The sequence below is a fragment of the Protopterus annectens genome, chromosome 1.part2, assembly GCF_019279795.1.
Source record: "Protopterus annectens isolate FY-2018-M chromosome 1.part2, PAN1.0, whole genome shotgun sequence".
In the NCBI taxonomy this organism is placed as follows: Eukaryota; Metazoa; Chordata; order Ceratodontiformes; family Protopteridae; genus Protopterus; species Protopterus annectens.
The window spans coordinates 215,639,596-215,660,906 of NC_056727.1; the positions used below are offsets into that span (position 1 = coordinate 215,639,596).

General features: G+C 39.1%; 1 protein-coding gene across 3 annotated transcripts in view; it reads left to right on the forward strand.

The window, feature by feature from the left end:
* LOC122788685 (ABC transporter G family member 23-like) overlaps positions 1-21,311 on the forward strand; it is a 1,725,589-nt gene that overhangs the window by 204,235 nt on the left and 1,500,043 nt on the right. For all 3 annotated transcript variants that reach the window (XM_044055583.1, XM_044055595.1, XM_044055590.1), the window contains exon 5: positions 5,193-5,300. In XM_044055583.1, coding sequence (XP_043911518.1) covers positions 5,193-5,300 — 108 coding nt within the window. The remainder of the gene's footprint in view (positions 1-5,192; positions 5,301-21,311) is intronic.

Sequence of the window (21,311 nt, forward strand, 5' to 3'; positions counted from 1 at the left end):
TATGTATATATATATATATATATATATATATATATATATATATATATAGGGTTCCTATTAGAACGACGAAAATGCATTTTGTCTAATGCGTTTTCGTTGACACATGTAGGGCGAACAGGCAAAACAGCAAAGTGGCTGTTCAGCAAATTATTTCCCTGGGAAAGAAGTCACTTGACCGCTTTGTTGCTTTGCCGTGTTCTGAAGTGTAGTGTGGTCCCTTGTCCAGTATAGCTCTCGAGCATGATTGTGCAACAGTTACTGACCTTAGGGTTAGGGTGCTGGTTAAAGTAAGTGCATATGTATGAAAGTGTTTACTGTTTTTTATTTTGCATTAGATGTATGGTTGAGTTACGTGTGTATGTGTTTTCAGCTGTTTACTTTTGTTTTGGGGGGTAGAATTAGGGTTAAGGTAAGTGTGTATGTGTTTGGAACTGTTCATGTAAATGTGCGAGAGTTACTGACTTTAGGGTTAGGGTGCGGGTTAAGGTAAGTATATATGTTTTAAAATGTTTACTGTTCTTTCTTTGTTAGATGTATGGTTGGGTTATGTGCATATGTGTATTTAGTTGCTTACTGTTTTTTGGGGGGTATAATTAGGGTGAGGGTACGTGTGTATGTGTTTGGAAGTGTTTAATGTTTTTTTTTGTGGGGGGGGGTTGGAACAGCGATTTCTTTCCCTAGGAAAGAAATTGCTGTTCTGTGGTTTCGACATTTTCAGCTTTCGCTGAAAATGTGTTGATGAAACACTGTTCGCTGTTTTCACCATTCGGTGTTTTAATATAGACCCTATATATACTTATATATATATATATATATATATATATATATATATATATATATATATATATATGTGTGTGTGTGTATATATATATATATACACACACACACACACACACACACACACACACACACACACACACACACACACACACACACACACATATATACAGTATACAATATATTACATATATATTGTGTGTGAGCAAATATGCACACATCTTTAAAAGGATACTTTCCAAGCATTTACATCTTTGTCATCAAATCATTTTTTCCACAGGCATACAGGCTTCCAGTTTCTTTTGTAATTTAATATGCCCCTTTCTTAAATTACATAATTTGGGAGAGTTTTAGCTTTAGTTCCTTCTAGAGGCAATACTAATAGTACCCAAGTGGGGAGGAGCCACTGCTTTCTCATAACTGACCTCTTTTTATGTTAGTGTGCTTAGACTGACATAGCGTTCTCTCCATCTAAACCAACAGTAAATAAAATAAATCAGCACAAAATCACTGCCTACGACTTTCTCAGCTACACAACATTACAACAGTAGGCAAAAATGTGTCCTATTTTTAATATTCAGCAATGCAACTGGTTATTACCATCTGCCTGACAGATTTATTAATTTAATGCCTGCCTGACTTCTTACTTTTACCTGCTTTTAAAGTGCTAAGGTGAATGATTGCTTGATTGTCAGCAAGCAGGCACTGCAGGTAGAGCAGGAGCTGGAGACGTAGGCAGCCACGTGGTGGGTACAATGCACATGTTATGTATAAACAGAGCTCTGTCATTGAGAGAGTTTATAGTTTCTTCTTCCCTTTAGTGAACTCAGAGAAAAGGCAGACATTGTATTTGCAGTTTGGGTACCCAATGCAGGGGAATAGGTTGCAGTCTGCAGGTATACTAAGTATGCGTCAATAGTAGGTTTTGAACTCAGAGCAGCGACCTAATCTTAAATGAAGTCAAGACACAGCAACGGGTGCTGCTATTAGCTGGCTAGCAAACAAGATAATGCATAGACACAAAAGAAAAACAGTTTACTTCTGATGCACAATTTCCTCTCTCTAGTCAATCAGAAAGATCAAACTATCTGAATAAAATACATCGTTTCTCAAAAATATCTGCTGCATTAACATGCTTCTGTGCACTGTTCCCAGTAGGACATAACTCTCAGTGTAATCCAATCTCGAAAATTAGCAATGTCAAAGCAGTAAGGCAATCATACAGATTAAAAAATAAATATCAGCTGTGTATTGAAGAAATGCAACATCTGTTAAATAATTTTTATAAAACAAATATTCCCTGAAACACAAGTTTTACCATTGCTAACAGTGCATAATGCAATATTTCTGAATTCATAACATGCAAGTACCTGCCAGAGCTACTACAGTAACAAAAAATGAGCTATTTATGGATTTGTAATTTTAGGTTCCTTGATTTACTGTAACGTAACAGAGATAAACCCAATTGCGAAAAATAGTCTTTCACTCATTCACCCACAACAGGCAAATCTGTTTGGGTGCCTCTGCCTGAAATTGTTGCTATTTTTGCTCATCATTCACAGGCTACTGTATCAAATACTATCACAGCAGAACACTCAGTTTAATGTTCTCTTCAGATGGTATGTAGTATGCATTTTAATTTTAATATATCAACACTGAGGTTTTTTCCAACCTTTAGACTTTTAGAAAAAGGAGGAGAGACAAAGAGAGACATACACAGCAACGTAACTGTGCCTACTGAAGAACAAATTTCAAAAGACTTAGTTGTACTCCTTAAATATAATAAAAAAAAAAAACAAAAAGTAAAATACTGTAATTACATTACAATAAAGCATTCTGAAAAGTAGCATCTTTCATAACTATACATGTGAACTGTTCCAGCCTGAAACATCTGCTTGCTCCTTCCTAGTGACCTAACGTAAGAAAATAAAATAAATAAGAAAATAAATAAATAAATACCAAAGTTGCCCAAGCATTTCTCACAATCAAGTACAAAACAACTATACACACAAAACAGACCAACTACATGTCTTCATAATTCAGAAGACCAAGAAGCTTCAAGTCACCTTGGTTCTGTATGTTCTACATTCCGCCTAAGTGAAACGTAAAACACAGTGATTTACTGATAACCGATTTAGCACAGCAGATTCATTCCTATGGAATCAATCTGACTCAACTGAAATTGTGGAAGCACACTGTACTACAGTGACATTCTGAGCTACTAAAGCCCAAAACAAGCATTACTCTAATTACATTAGTAAGCAACCACATAGTTTTCAAGGTTTCACAATGAAACCAAAAGCAAGGGGTATTCAGTAAGTGTTATAAGTGACATCATTGCATTTCAAAAACAGAATATGGATTGTACCACAACAGTGCGCAAGTTTACTGATTTCATTCCAAAACCACTGAACAGCAAACTATAAGATGCAAGACCTCCAGATTAAAATAATTCGACACCGTAAAACTCCACTGCCAATCATGAGCAGACAGGTGATCCACTGTGGTGACCCCTAACCGGGAAAAAGCCGAAAGAAGAAGATAGTGCAATACCACAAAGCAATCCAGTCCGAAGCAGCTACTAAAATGTGTCTGCTAAACGTGTATGACAATATACTCAGTCTTTAAATCCATTGTGCTTTTTGATCCTTACTGCCTTATTGTGCCACTTTAATTACTGCACTGTTGTCAGACAAAACTAGTAGCTCTCAGATTTTTAATTTCAAATGCTAACAAAACAGAACTGTAAGTACCCTTAAAACATAATGAACACAGACAAAAGCCATGTGTGCATCATTATGCACATATATATGCTTTATTTGTAGGGGGCATGCTGCCATATATGTAAGTGGTATCACCATTACCCCTTCTACTCAAGTTTTCTAATTTGTCTTGACAAGTAACAATATCTACAATGCAAATAAAGTAGTGTACCATGCAACAATGCAACAGAAACGTTCATCTTCACAATTGGATTGTTTGAATGCTGCAACTTTCTAATCAAAAAAGTGCCATAACACTGCTAGTTGCCCTGTAACAGAAATAAAGCTATGCAACCATGTTCCAAACTCAGCAATGGAAACGCACATATAAAAATCAACTTAAATTAACCTGAACTCAAAGCACTCGGGAGCAGAGCAGAATCAGCAAAACACTCGGGAGCAGAAAACTCTCTGTACTGAAACAGGCAACAACAAAATGCGATGATTTCTGCAATAAGAAAACACTCGGGCAACAAGTTACAACAACAAAACCAAAACTCTCCTTACCTGACAGCAATGATCAGCATAAACACTCGGGGAGGTAGCATAACTGTGTACCCAAAATACTTGCTTAACAGAACAATTCTGCGTGGATAATTAAGGAGTGGACTTCCGTGTTGGAGTGCAATGCATGCATGGGTCCTTAAAGGAGCTGCCACCGTGGAGTTTTTTTATTTTTTTTTAAATTGTTGAAGCCTCATGGCTGATTGCCAAGTAATTAGTGAAGATTGTCTTGCAGCTATAAAAGTGGGGAGGGCTCTCCCTCCCCCTCACCCTATGGTTCGGGTGCCCATGTAAACAAGTACATGAAATTTCCCACTTACACTATTTCCTCATCATGTTTCCATTTTTAAACTTGCTCACAGCAAGAAAAAAAAATAAAATAATGTGCTTCTTATTGTCTGGCATGTATCTGGCAATATGAAGAATAATAATATTAATTGCTCATAGAAGTAAACAAAAAAAGACTTTCAGTTAATGTACATTCTGACTTTACCAGAAAAAGATTTAGTTATCATGTAGATTCCAAGTTCACTATATCAGAAAATGGCTTTGCTGTTTTTTATGTTTTACATCTACTTGTGTACAAGCATTAGAATTCAGGCATTTTTTTTTTCTGTAGTGCAGTTTTGGAGTTGTTTGCATTTCACATACATGCAAGGTATTGTCAGGAAAATATTTTTCTTATTTATTTAACATTTGTTAAGCGGGAAAGTCTGACTTGGAACAAGGCAATTTTCAGCAGAGGCCCGGCAGAAACACTCCAGACATGTCTTTATAATGTGGGAGAAAATCAGCGGAAACCCACACGAAAGACATGCAGATTCTGCACAGAAGGCATACCAGCCGAGACTCAAACCAGAGAACCTCTGGCTGTGAGGTGACAATGCTACTGCTACACCACTGCACCAACTACATGTGTTTGGAGTAATGTAACGGCTAATTTCATTTTTGAATATTAAACTTGTTTGCACATTACTGCAACATCAGTTTTGCCTGTAAGAGTGCTGACTATAGTAACGTAGGAAAGGAAACATACAGTGGAATAATTAATTACTATAAAGCTGAAAACTTTTTCATCTGAAGAATTTGTTTTATTGACTTAGTTTGTTATGCTTCTTAATATAAAGCCATTTCTCTGATTCCGCACAGTGGTGGACAACAACGACGAGTATCTCTTGGTGTTGCACTCCTTCAAGGGCCCCAGCTGCTGATACTAGATGAACCCACAGTTGGAGTGGACCCAGTACTTAGAGCCAGGTAATTTAACTTATCTATATTTAAAGTGCAATAAAGTTAATTTTTTAAGTGACCTATATCACAACTTACAGTTTCTTACTGTTTTTTTCTGCATTTTGATGTTGTGTTATATACACTCTAAGCACACTGGTGAATCAGTGTTGAGTCTCTGCATAAAGCATGAATCTGTGAAGCATTAAAATGCATGGCATTACAGCATAACAAGAGAGAAAAAAGTAAGCCACAAAGGGTAACAGGCAACAAGGCTAGCATAATGAAAATATACTGCCAAGTACTTCAGTAATAGGGGGGCCAGAGCTGATTCTGCCCTTTCAAAAGGCCCAAATAAAGAATTATTTAGGCTCTTACACATGGGTCTGCTTCTGTACAGTCAAACGAGCCACTTAGAGGCATAGTGAAATCAAATATCATGTAAACAGGCTATTAGATAGTGAGGGAAAAGAAACAGGTTCAGCTTCAATCTTTATACTGAAGTATATCACAGTGACTAAAAATGTCACATTTTTAAATCACGCCTTGCAGCAAGATGCATCTTGAAGTTAAGATATAATCTAATCATTATGATATGGCAGGATATAGGTTATTAAATAACAATATGCAGATATATGCGTTAACCACGTAACAAAAAACGCTGTGTCTTATATACTGTAATAATACCATGGATTCATATAATCCCAGGATTACTGTAGGATTTTGGCTCTACTATTAATTCTCAAAGCAAGTCATGCAAACTAACCAATCCCCAGCTTTGCTCCTCTGCACCACCTTACCCATATATTTTAACCCTAAGCCTATCCTTGCCCCTAACCCTATTCATTATGTCACTAAAACCTCTTTCCCTAACAGTACCACTATACACGACAAAAGGGCACAGAACACACACACTAAACATGCAAAACAATAAATTTATCCCCTTAGTAAACCCTTACCCTAACCTGTAACACTTGCACAACACATCAACCACTATATCCTTTTCACTCATTCATTTTTCTGCACACTCCTACCTACAAACACTATAGAAATCATGCAAAAAATGTGTAAATTCCATCAAATGTGCTTTCAATGTTTTTTACCTCCTTAAAAATCTTCAGTTAAATGTTCTTTAGATGTTTTGAGCTGCAGAGTTGTAAATATATGTATATTTGTATATATATATATATATGTGTGTGTGTGTGTGTGTGTGTGTGTGTGTGTGTGTGTGTGTGTGTATATATATATATATATATATATATATATATATATATATCTAGATAGATAGATTGATAGCTACATATGGGTGTTGGGCTGTCGGACGCCCTATTGAAATCACAGGATGCTGACATCCAGGAGATTGACATCAGAATGTCAACTGAATAAATATCAACACATTCTGTGCATGTCAGAGAAGGCTAAATAAGCAAGTGTTTTTGCAGGGGGTTAAGCCCCCCCATACCCTCCATGTGGGATGCTGTGCCATCATATCCCTTGCAAATTATATTTGCTAACTCCAATACTGGACAATCCTCAGGGAGAGGACATATTCCCTTAGCCAGGGATTGTTGATCTTGTACAGCTGTTGACCAACTGTCTTTTTCGAACAAATGGCGTAGACCAAACAGGTCTTGGAATCCTGTGTGTAATAGGGTGTCCGGTACACTCATATCTATATAGCTATATCTATATCTATATCTAAATAAATATATATATATATATATATATATATATATATATATATATATATATATATATATATATGTGTGTGTGTGTGTGTGTATGTATATATATATATATCTCTCTCTATATATATATATATATATATATATATGTGTGTGTGTGTGTGTGTGTGTGTATCTATATCTATATATATATATATATATATATATATATATATATATATATATGTGTGTGTGTGTGTGTGTCTAGATAAATAGACAGGTAGCTCTCTCCCTCTCTTAAAGAGGAGAACACAGAAGGAAAACATCAAGATGGATGCGCTGGAGAAGGTGGAGGTGGAGGGCTACTATGTTTTGGTGGGGGAAAGACCTCCTCTATTTTTTCATTTTTTTTTTCTTAAATAAGAGAGTAGTGTGGGGGGTAGGTAGGAGGATACAGGAAGGAGGATAAGGGAAGGAAATGGGTAAGGAGAACTCTAGCCCAACAACCATAGCCAATCCACAAGGTTTCAAATGTTTCCACGGCCAAAGAGTGTTGCAGTGGAAGACCCCATTGCTCAGTGGGTGGGGATATGTGGTGGTATGGTGGTAGGCACTATCCAGGGCAGTGAGTCTCCTACCTGTTGAAGAAAATCCTCGACTGGCTGAAGCCATCTGTCCATGACCTGCTCCACCACATCCTCAACCAAGTCCTGAAGACCATTTTCAGAGAGGATTGCCCAGCTGCCATGTGCCAGGGTACCTACAGGACTGGTGCCACCACCCCAACACTGTGAATATGCTCGGGGATGGGCAGAGGGTGAATGTTTCACAACCTGGCTGGCTGCTTCTAAGGATGCCTAATCCATAGTAAAATGAACAGTAAAGGGAGAGAAAGAAAATGAAGGACAAAGGAATGCAAAATTGAACTAAAGAAAAGAGAGAAAAGGGGAGGAGCCACAAAGAAGAAATGCACAGACTAAATTCACACATAATGTTAACCATTATTCAAATCTTTAGTATCAGTGAATTTTATTTTTATTAAATCTTTATTGAACTAAAACAAAGTGTGTGGGAAATGCTAATGTATAAATGGAAGCACTCAGTGTAGTGCCACCAAGTCTTGGTGTTTTTTTTTTTTTTTACATTTGCACTCAACTGATACTAATGAGATATGCTGATTTAACATAAGAAATAGTAATACATTTGAAATTTCTGCCTGATATGGATTTGGTAGCAATACTGTACAGAAAGCACTTTAGTTCTTCTATTAGCTTGATGTATAAATACCCTCACAGTTATTTATAGCAACAATATCAGTTAAGAAAACAACATTTATTATTAGACATTTCTTTTTGCAAATATTACGTTTTTTTTTTTAATTATTCTTACTCTGACTTTCATAACAACCTAGCCAGTCTCCTACATTGTTGACTGGTGTTAGACTGGATTTCCTCCTCAGCTTCATAGAGATCACATATGGCATAGTTGAATACTAGGCTAACTACCCTGAAGGGCCATTTTAAGCCTACCCAATATCACAAGGTCAGAATCAAACCCTGAATGTTGTGTTTATATGATGAAGACATTAACCATTACTCCAGACTCACTCTTAAAAAACAACCAGAGGCTATAATTAGATTTGAACTTATGACCCTTGGTTTAAAAGGTCAGTGCTGTAACCCCTGAGCTACAAGGCCCATGTCTGCCTCTTTACCTTAATATTTCTAGTATGACTTCTAGTACTACATTGCAGTTACTATTTTACTTGCTTTGCACATGTGCTTATTTCTTTAAGCATTATGCTTAATATCAGAGCTTTGGCCGGCTAACATCTACCTGAAATCAGCTGGATGTATAAGTGAATTTAAGTACACTTTTATCTACTCTTTTGCATATAGTACTGTATTTAATTTATTTATGTGTGTTTTTCAATGAATATTAACTCAACTGAGGTTGTGGCTGTCTCTCTACAAAGTACTTTTTAGAATTTCTGTGTAGCCATTGATAGCAGTGGGGGGGGGGGTAGTTTCAGCTCATCACTGACATTCTGTCTTGCCTTTATATAAGTGGTACATTTTGAGTTATCTCTGCTTAATATCAATGCTTTGGCCAGGTAACATCTACCTGAAATCAGCTGGATGTATAAGTGAATCTAAGTACACTTTCATATGCTCTTTTGCATATAGTACTGTATTTAATTTATTTATTTGTGTTATTCACTGAATATTAACTCAACTGAAGTTGTGGCTGTCTCTCTACAGAGTACTTTTTAGAATTTCTGTGTAGCCATTGATAGCAGTGGGGGTAGTTTCAGCTCATCACTGACATTCTGTCTTGCCTTTATATAAGTGGTACATTTTGAGTTATCTCTGCTTACTATCAGTGCTTTGGCTGGCTAACATCTACCTGAAATCAGCTGGATGTATAAGTGAATTTAAGTACACTTTTATCTGCTCTTTTGCGTATAGTACTGTATTTAATTTATTTATTTGTGTTTTTCACTGAATATTAACTCAACTGAAGTTGTGGCTGTCTCTCTACAGTTAGTTTCCCACCCGCCCTCTCTGTTCTTGTTTTGTTGTTAATGTTGGTGGCTTTGAAAATGCCTGCCCCTCTTGTAGATTTGTATTTGGATACTCCTTCTGGGCCCATCTCATTTGCTCACTCAACTGAGTGCAGTGAGAACATATTCTGATTTCAGGCACTCCTACTGTGTACAAAGAGAGCATTTAGGAAGGACAACCCTGTAGCCTCTTAATCCTGCTCTGTTCCCTCCCTCAAAAAAAAAAAAAAAAATATATATATATATATATATATATATATATATATATATATATATATATATATTTCACTGCTCTTACTGTAACTGTCTTAGTTGCTGTTCTGCGTGCTGTTCAGTCGCTCTTACTCTGCACTTATTACTGCTAGTTAGTAGCCTTCTAATTTACTGCCTTCTGCACTTGTTTTTTAGTCATTTGTTAATTTAATTGCATTTATTTGAACTGTATTTGCCATAGTGTTGCTACACACTCGGGTGTGCTTGCCTGCACTGCGATTTGAATTGTATTTACTGCTGTTTTAGCTGCTTTTCTGTAACAAAAGAAAATTCTAAGCCTGTTTCCTGCCTTTCCTGTAACTAGTCAAGTCCAGATACAGGCTTGCTGTTTCCAGGACTGTTGGTAAGCTTCTGAGCCCCCTAAGCCTTTCTGTGTTGGAGAGAAGCCTTCTAGCTTATCAGTGGGAGTGGTAAGCACTAGGTAGCCTAACTACCATGGGAAGAGTGGGTTTGGGCCATAAAATTGTAGTTCATTGGCCGTTTGGGCAGTTTTTCCATCTCTTTCTACTTTCTGGTTAAAAGCCCATTTTGCGTTTGGTGCCTGCCTTTCCTATAACTAGTGTAGTCCAGGTACAGATTTGCTGTATCCAGGACTGTTGGTAAGCTTCCGAGCCCCCCCCCCCCCACCAAGCCCTTCTATGTTGGAGAGAAACCTTCTAGCCTATCAGTGGGAGTGGTAAGCATTAAGTAACCTATCTACCACAGGAGGAGTGGTTTTTGACCCAGAAATTATAGTTTATTGGCCGTTTGGAAAGCTTTTCCATATCTTTCAACCTTCTGATTTAAAAGTCTGTGTTTGTGCTTAGTTCCTGCCTTTCCTGTTACTAGTCTAGTCCAGGTACAGGTTTGCTGTATCCAGGACTCTTTGTAAGTTTCTGAGACCCCCAAGCCTTTCCGTGTTGGAGGGAAGCCTTCTAGCTTATCAGTGGGAGTGATAAGCATCAGATAGCCTATCTACCACAAGAGGAGTGGTCCCTGGCCCAGAAATTGTAGCTATTGGCTATTTGAGCAGTTTTTTTTCCATCTCTTTCAACTTTCTGGTTTGAAAGCCGCACTTGTGCCTGTTTTCCACCTTTCCTATAACTAGCCTAGTCCAGTTACAGAGTTGCTGTATCCAGGATTGTTAGTAAGCTTCTGAGCCTCCCAAGCCTTTCTGTGTTGGAGGGAAGCCTTCTAGGTTATCAGTGGGAGTGGTAAGCACTAGGTAACCTATCTACCACAGGAGGAGTGTTTTTTGGCCCAGAAATGATAGTTTATTGGCCATTTGGGAAGTTTTTTTCCATCTCTTTCAACATTCTGGTTTAAAAGCCACAAGCGCTTGTTTCTCACCTTTCCTGTAACTAACCTAGTCCAGATACAGAGTTGCTGTATCCAGGACTGTTAGTAAGCTTCTGAGCCCCACAAGCCTTTCTGTGTTGGAAGAAAACCTTCTAGCTTATCAGTGGGAGTGATAAGCACTAGGTAGCTTGTCTACCATGAGAGGAGAGGTTCTTGGCCCAGAAATTGTAGTTAATTGACCATTTGGACAATTTGTCCATCTCTTTCAACTTTCTGGTTTAAAAGACCACATCTGCCCTTGTTTCCCATCTTTCCTGTAACTAACCTACTGGGTAGCAGTAGAAAGCCTTAAACTGATACAAGCCTTCTAGCTTAGAAGAGAGACTTTGGAGTGATTATAAGTTTTCTGTACTTACTTTTATTTCCAGTGTTTATTGTGATTTAAAAGCTTGTTTTTTTTCACATATTGTACTTATTTGACTGCCTGCACTTTTAAAAAGTTGTTTTCTTGTTTAAATATTTGTTTAACTGTTGGAGGCTATACACTAAAGTGCGATAGCCTTTTCTGATCGTTTGTAGTCGTTTAAAGCTGTTTTAAGTGTATTTTGTACTGTTTTTGCCTTTCCTTTTCAAAAAAACAAAAACACAAAAAAATTCCTTGTTTCCCGCCTTTCTAAGCTAGTATAGTCCATTTTTAGGCTAGTGCTGAATTCAGGGCTATGATACTAGTTTCTAAGTTGCCCATACCTTACTTGGATAGAAGGAAGTCTCTCTGTTCACATGTGAGAGAGGGGAGCTTTGATCAACCTATCTGTCCCTGGAGGAGTGGTTCCAGCCCAGAATTTAGTAGTTTATTGGCCATTTTGGGCTAATTTCTATCTCTTTCATTTCCCTACTATAAAAACTGCGTTTGCACGGTTTTGTGCACCGGGCAGTGCCAGTTAGCTACAGTTAAATTATTCCCGGTTCCACTAAGTCTCCTCTTCAGTTTTTCCCTTGAAACTAGTCTATCTCTCAACCTAAGCACTCAAAAAGCATCTTACAGCCCAGCACTTGCTCAGACCTAATAGCAAGCACTAATATACCCTGACACTGATTGCCCAGCAGGGCAAGGCTCTTTGTTCACCCCTCACCAACCAAGCGACTAAGCAGCTCACCCTACTATTCAGGCATGACCAAAGGGTAACTTCAGGTGCACTCTCCAGTCCAGCTGGTGAATCTGGGTATCCTGAGGCAATGTTACAACTGCCTCATGTACACAGACAACCCTCTCCTCCTACCACAAAACACTAATGTATGCGAGAGTTGCAATTATAGAGCCAAACTGGAAGCAAAGCTGTCTCCACCCAAGACTGGAACAGACAGTCAAGAGGAGAAGGTTAACACTTGCACCACACCTCCAGCTGCACACAGATCTACTAAAAGAGCACTGGCAAAAAATGCACATAAATACACAAAATCATACTCAGAGACTCTAAATAAAAACCTGCAAAAGCATCAGAGACCTCCAAAGAACCCAAAAAACCTAAACTTCCTGTCACAAACCAGACAACACATAAAACACAAAATCAGTGTGCCTCACAATCACAGCTCTTAAGGTGAAATAACATACCTAACACACTAGTAATAGGTGACTCTGTAGTCAGGCACACTGACATCCCACTCACTAGGCTGGACAAGCAGAAGGTTACTGTTAGCTGCCTGTCGGGAGCCAGAATCTGCCATATAACACAAGCACTCAGGTCATTCCAGAACAAGTACAAATATGACTCTGTCATTGTTCATGTTGGTGTGAATGACCTGAGACGTACCTCCCTGGACTACATGAAAAGAGACATGGAAGAGCTCTCTGATCATGCAGCCCAGGCTGGTATGACCCTGACCCTGAGTAGCATCCTGCCCTCACCAAGAATGATACCTCAGTATAAAGAAAAAATTATCAATTTCAACAATTAGCTAAGCTTCTGGTTTCATTCAAAGGGGATCCAGTGTCTGTCAGCCTGGGACGACATGCTCGACAAGCCGCGTTGCTTCACAAGAGATGGCTTGCACCTGTCACCATTAGGCTTTCGAATACTGGCCAAGGCTCTTGCTGCCCCCAGAGTGCCTTTTATAGGCAAGGCTCAAAAATCAAACCCACCTCCGTAAACAGCACAATTAACAAAAAAACGAGGGTTATGCTACTCAACGCCAGGAGTTTAAATCTCAAAATGCACATGCTCGAAGCACTCCTCAGTATAGAGAACGTAGACATCTGTGCATTAACTGAAACCTGGTTCAAGACACCAGAGAGCACCCCAGCACTACCGGGCTACAACTCCTACCACACATTTCGGCCACAGAACACAGACCAAAGCACAAAAGGAGGGGGTGTATCCATATTCATCAAGGATACCTACACCTCCAGGTTATTGGCACAGCATGATACCTCTGAGATCATCCATGTGCAACTAACATCCAGCAATCTACAATGCAAATTGTGGCCTGCTACAGATCACCCTCCATGATCCAGGACCACCACTCCACCTTTCTGGAGACACTGGAAAACATGAAGGCCCTACTGAACACCCTGATATTGGGTGATTTTAATTACCCTACCATTAACTGGGAAAACTACTCGAGTACAAATTCCCAGGCCCAGAGCTTCCTGGAATTCATCAACTCAAACACCCTGGATCAGCTTGTAAACTCCCCTACCAGAGGTGAAAACATATTGGACCTGGTCATCACCAACATGGTCAACCCGTCACTGGTTAGATCAGACCATAAACTAATCACTCTGGGTGTCCACACCCCACCAACACCCCAACTAAGGAAACCACAGTAAAAAACTTTTCTAAAGTAAACTTCACCTTACTTAAGACAGAGGTGGTAAGTTTCACAGCCCCCACGCCAAAGGATAACGCTGCCCAAGATGCAGAAACCTTTACAAATGCACTCTATGATCACCTACAAGGATGCATGGATTGTGCCATCCCTAGCAAAACCAAGAGTCACTCCTCAGAAGGAAACCAGTTTGGTGGACCCCTCCAATAAACAGGCTATACAATAGAAGGAGGAAACTTGTTCAGAAAAAAAGCAAATCCCAAGAAGGAAAGACATCCCTGATCAGTGTCAGTAAGAAACTAAGGTCCTTCATGAAATCATCCAAGGCTAACTTCGAAAGAAAAATAGCCAAGAATTCAAAAGATAACTATAAAGCTTTCTTTAGCTATGTTAAGAATCTAAGTGACAACTCGCAGATATGCACTGAACTAGTGCAAAATAGCTCAAAATATACTGAACCTATTGATATTGCCAACATCCTGGCAGATAGATTTAGTGCAAACATCACCCCCTTCTCACCTGCAAAAGGGCCTACAACAATACCGGAAAAGTGTAGTGTCCCAAACAATCACAGACGCACAGGTGAAAACAGCCCCTTCAAAAGCCAAAAACACAGCGTCAGTGGGACCAGATGGTGTCCCAGGCTGCATCTTGCACGAACTATAGAACGGACTAACCCCCCACCTAAACATGCTGTTCAACCTCAGCCTATCTACAGGCTATGTGCCCATAGAATGGCGCACAGCAATGGTTATTCCTCTCCACAAAGGAGGGGCTACAAGTGACCCTGGTAACTATCACCCCATAAGTCTGACTAGCCTGGTCTGCAAGGCTATGGAGTGCATCATCATGGAACTCATTAACAAAGACACTGGGAACCTCCAAACACTTGACCCAACCCAGTTCGGCTTTGTTAAGGACAGATTATGCCTACTAAACCTGGCTGACTTCTTCAAGACAGTCACCAAGGCCATAGACGAGGGAAAGGTGGTTCTCACAGGCTACCTTGACCTCGTCAACACCATTCTCCACTCAGGTATTACAGAAAAACTCACCAGCCTGAACATAAATCCCTACATCATGAGATGGATTGCCAACTGGCTTACAGACAGAACTCACTTGGTAAGAATAGTGGGCTCCAGGTCCGACTCTAAACCAGTCACAAGTGGTGTCCCACAAGGCTCGGTCCTGGGACCTCTACTGTTGAGCATATACTTCTCAGAAGTACATGCAAACACAGGAGGACTATGGCTAACCAAGTTCGCCGATGACTGCAAACTGGGAGCCATAATTGACTCTCCAGCTGACACGGACATCCTCCAAAAGGGCCTTACTGAGACGGACACCTGGTGTCAGAGTCATGGCCTCAAGCTAAATGCCAAAAAATGTATAGTCATCCCATTTGGGAAAAACAAAACACCCACAAATTACCACATAGGTGGCAGCCCCCTTAATACAGAAGAGGTAATAAGAGATCTGGGGACCCAGGTAGATAGTAATCTCTTCTTTGACAATCATATTGCCAAAGTAGTTAGGAAATCCTTCTATGTGGCCCATCTAATTACTAAAGGGTTCACATCTAGAAATAAAGAGGTTATAGTGCCCCTCTACTCATCACTCATTAGACCCATTATAGAGTACAATGCCTCATTTGGGATGTACCTCACAAGACACTTCCAACAGCTGGAAAGACAACAAAAGTACCTCACCAAGAGGATTACTGGCCTCCAACATATGTCCTATGCAGCCCGACTGAACAAAATCAGGCTGTACTCAGTGGCATATCGCTTACTCAGAGGTGATCTCTGCCTGACTTATAAAGCCATGTCCAACTCAGAATTGATGGACATGCTCCACCTAAAGAAATCCAAGTCACTGCGAGCCATGCGCTCTAGTGAGCTAAACCTCGCCACAACAATAAATAGAACATGCTGGAGGGATAGATTCCTGTCACAGAGACTCCCCATGCTTTGGAACAAAATTCCAAATTACATCAGGCAGAGCCCCTCACTAACACTTTTCAAGAGAAACCTTGACAAGTGGATGGGTAACAGAAAATACACCCCTGGGATCACTTCATTGGTTCTGCTTGACAGAGGATCAGTTAATTAATCAATGGGGTGGCGAAAGCCAACACACTCTGGCTAGGCTTATAAATGCCCTCGGGCAGATAGCCTAGTACCTACCTATGAACCTGTGAACCTATATCTAGAGTATAAAACACAAGTTGTTATACTGTGCTAGTATTTCCTTTAATGCAAGATGAAATAGCAGGACTACATCTTTCTTCAAACTGTTGCATTTTTATGGGTGTACAGCTTATCACTTTGAGGGAGAAGGGTTGTCTGGAATATTACCATTTACTTTTCATGTAGGCTCTACTTTTAACAGTTATGGTTTGTATTCCTAAGTTGTAGTTTAAAGTAACACACTGTCAATTTTCTTCAGGCAGAGTCAGAAGCTGTGCATACACACATAAAAATATAACAATTTTAAATATGTTTTCACTTCCTTTCAATTCAACCTCCAGTAAAAAAAACATGTTTACTGTTACAGATGGATGCAGTGCATAACGTCATGAAAATAATATGTGCTTTGATAATTTTCTGCTTAATAAGTATATAAGGGAATTCTTTAGAAATATATAAAGAAATAAAATAAAAATAAAATAAATAAATAAAATACAACTGACCATCGCTCACTAAACTATATGCTGGTGATTCAGTTGGCACTGCAACCTCCGCTACCCTCCCTCAACCTCCACTCTGGCTAGGATGTTGTGCCTCATTGCATTCAGCCATCTTACACATGCAGTTGATATTGTCAAAGACAAACAAAATTCTTTCTTTACAAAAACTGCATGTATTTCAAGTACTAACTAAGGTTGTACCTACTGTACATAAAATTGTGGCAATGTAAATATTACTTTTGTGTTTGTCTATAAATACATACAAAACATAGACAGCACCACCTTCTGCCCCATTGCTATACTATCACCCATCTCTATGATTCTGGAAACATGTATTCATAGATTAGTACTAAGCTAACTGCTCTTGTGAGCCATTTTAAGCCTAGCCAATTATCCCTTGTGAGACTCAAACCCTGCACCTTGTGCTTGCAAGGCAAACATCTTAACCATTAGGCCACCCTCCCAACCTCAACTTCTTCACCATCTGACTCACAACCACATCCTCTCCCCCACCCTACATGGATTTACGTCAGGACATAGTAGTACCACCACTGCCCTCATATCCTTCATGGACACTGTCAACAGAGCCCGTGACACTGGTAAAATCATATCTTCACTATTTCTTGATCTTTCTAAAGTTATCGATACTATATCCCACTCATTCCTTTTAACAAAACTCTCTAACATAGGTACTTCCCCTCAAACTCTAAACTGGTTCACTAATTACCTCACTAACAGGCAACAGTCAACTAAATGGCAGAACTCTTACTCCCCTTTCCTAAACACCACCACCGGTGCTCCTCAAGGCTCCATTTTAGGCCCACTTCTGTTTAGCATATTTATCAGTAACTTCCACACCACAGTCTCTCAAGGCTCAGTCATCCAGTATGCAGATGACTCCACTATCATCTGTACTGCAAACAACTCCTCAGAACTACACCAACTCACCCAAAATACCCTCGCCTCCACCGAAATTTGGATGTCTAATAATCATCTTGCCCTGAACCCCAATAAAACCAAACTAGTAATCTTTGCCGCCAAAAAGTCCACACCCCTACAAAAAGAGAACTTCACCATTCAATCCATAAATGGTACCACCATCGACACTGTACCTAGCACAAAATTCATAGTTGTCATCATAGACGAAAACCTCACATTCAATCCATCCAGTCCAATGTCAAAAAGATACATCAAAAGCTTGGCACTCTCTCCCTACCCAAACATCTGCTCAGTGCATCAGCCCAACTTTCCCATGCCTCTTTTTTCGATTACCCTCTCTTTTATATGGTGCACCCCCACTAACATTTAGTCCTCTCTAAAGTCCAAACAAGACTCATGCTACAACAAAATTGCTAAGTTTGTAACTAATGCCTCCTACACATCCCACCACTGTTTTTTATTATGCAATCTAAAATGGCTTGAACTCCCCAACTATCTCACCTTTATCCAACTAACTAAAGCAAACAAGCTCATTCATAATCAATCCATGTGCCCTTCTCTATCTTCTATACTTACTTTATACCATCCTAACAGACTACTCCAATCTATCAACCAACTGCTCGTAAATGTAGAAAAAAAACAAACTTTCAGCTGGATAGATTAGCCATCGCAAAATGTTGTAACTCCCTCCCCCCAACACTTAGATCCACTCGCTCAGTAACCCTCCTCAAGACATCTCTGAAACAACACCTCTCCTCATCTTGGCTGTGCACATGTACTAACACCTCATCTCATATAACCTAACTTCAACACTATTCTCACCCCCACTCTACTACTCCGGCATCCTCCTTTCATGTCCACCTGTCTTTTTACTTACTCTGCCTCTCTATCCTGTCCACTTCCCTCTTCTACTAACCCTTATTGTCCTACACATTGATCCCTCCTGCCTACTTCCTTCTCTTCCTACCCCTTATAGACCTACCATTGAACCAGGCAAGACATTCAGGTACTCTAGCAGCCTACCTTAATATCATACCACCACTTATATCTGCAACAATATCCACCGACTTTGCTGATTGCTGCAACAGGACTCATATAGCCCATTGCTCAGCTATTACACCTCCTAAATGTGTGAAACGTTTAAGTACCTAGTCTCTAATTTCTATATCTGCATTGTACCCACTGCATGAAGTTTCCTATATGAATTTTGCTAGCTGAAAACTACTCATATGGAATGTTCTCATGTATATACACTGTATTGCTTGTATAATATCTTTGATTTGAGAATTATTACTTATGCACTGTTTTTTCACCAATTGTATAAGCTGCCAATAATATGTACTAAATGTCTTTATTAATGTAAATTCTGTATTTTATGTGAAATGTCGTATATGTGGAGCTTTTCTCCCTGGGACTCCACTGAAAATGGGAACTTCTGGCCCAGCTGGACCATCCCAGTAAACAATTGCAAATAAATAAATAAATAATTTACAAACATGAGAAATGTACACATGCTGGTGTAAATCTGTGTTTTACAAACATATACATGCATAATTTCATATATTTCTCAATAAATAAATACACATTTATATTTATAGACAAAAATATGCCATCACATAAATATTCCATATTTGTATACAGATGCAATTCTGCATATAGATTTATTTGTACTTTATTATGAATTATAATTACATACAGATACATATTTTAAGTTATACTTATTTGCTGTCCCATCTACCTTCATTTATTCTACTGTTTTATAGTTTATTCTTCAAACCTATACTTGATATGAGTAAAAATTTTGAAAAAGTAGAAAAGAGATATTTACTACAGAACTCTGGCCTTCTTGTTGCTGGCCAGGCCTACTCTTCTGTAGGTCATCATAACTGTAACAGCACTGGGAACCAGAGTGGATGATTCCTGTCAGGGATGACAAGTGCTATTTTCTTCCTGTTTAACCCTTTTACGCAGGCCTGAATCTTATCCGGGTAGAGAATTTCCTTGGTCTCTCTGTCAGACCAGCTCAGAACATGGCCACATGCCTTCACATGTGCTGCCATCATTAGAAGTGCCAAAACCAGAATGAAGAAATCATGAGCCATTCACAGGTTTAGAACCACTGTCTCTGGGGTATAAGATCTCCCTAACCAAACCCAGTAAACAAATAGAAGTCAAACAGAAGTATTGCACCTGGGACTGTTATTTTTGGTGTTTGGTTTTATCAAAAATACTTTGCCACCTACATGTTTTTTTAAAGAAATACATTTACATTTCAATTATATGGTAGATAAAAGTCATTAATTAAATCACCGGCTTTTATCTTACACCTGCTACAGCTGCTGCTGTGCAATGCTGTTGCTAGCTTTATGGAGTATTACACCTGAATGTCAGGAATGAATAATTGCTTTGTAGTGTATGGAGCCTGCTGATTACATTCTGATATTCAGAAAAAGACAGATCAGTTTAGCATTAGAGTGGCTGGAGACCCGAACTTATGTTAAGCATCCACTGCTTCAGTTGTTAAGGTCGGGTCTCAGGCTAGGCAGTAAAATCTGCCAGTACAGATGACAGTGGCAGAATAAAAAATGTGTTTCCACCTGCTGTCCATCAGCAACCTGTCCCTAACTTCCTGTTCTAAATTTAGAAAGTTATCAGAATAACAAGATGTGTGTTTGCCTGATTTTCTGAATGATATGAAGTCTAAAACCTAAGTGTATGCCATTATATAGTGTCTTTAGTCATCAGTAATTTATCCAAACACCATGGACGTTATGAGGGACACACCCAACATGCAAGGCAAAAATCTGGACATTCTGTAATAATATGGACTGCTGAGATTCATGGAAGGTGAGTGTAAACCTAAGGGACTGTGTTACACTAAACTGAAAACACTAAGTGTTTTCCTGGCTTTGAAAATATTTTTTTTCTTTTTTCTTTTTACTGTAAGTTGTAGTACACTGAGTGGATAAAGTTCCATGCACTACAAAGAATTATGAGTGATTCTCCAATGCTAACCTATCACTATGTGTTCTCAACATGGATACCAAGACTCACCTGTCGAGGTGACTTGCTAGACCTCCATGTCTTGAGCACATAATAACGGGGTTAGAATCGGAAAACTGCCCGTAATCCTCTGTATACATTCCTCCTGCAGAATAGCATCAATATTAACTTTTTTTGGGTGGGGGCATTTATTTATACATAAATAAATCTTCCTCTGTGTGTCAGTATCAACTTTTAGAAATGTTGACTTGTATGAGGGGATAGGTGTGCTAGTTGATGTTACATGGACAGGGATTATGCTTCATGGTTGCGCAAACTCATATGCATATCACTCCATTTTGCCTTTCCTAAACATTGCCAGCTTAGAAAATAACTGAGGTTATCTGCGTGTTCCCTCAGCATTATGGGAATTGCTGGGAACTGCTGCAGACTCTGCTGCTATCCCCAGTAGGCTCAAATGAACCTGAGAACACGTTCACAACTAGCTGCGATCTGGTTATGCAGATAAGTTGCCTTACACATTTGGATATTACTGTGCTTTATAGAGATAATCATAAAAGGAACTAATTTGCATACAAGATGCATAAATGATCCAGAACTTACATGAATAAGAATAAAACAATACAAGTCACCACAAAGCCAAAAATCCACAAAAATAGATGTTTATCAATAAAAAAAACAAGACTTTGCGCTTTCGCCTGTGTCATATAGGCATCAGCAGTCATTGTTGTATCCCATAAACTCACCTTATATAATTCAACTTATCCAATCAACATAACTAATCAATTAAAATTCAGTCACATTTA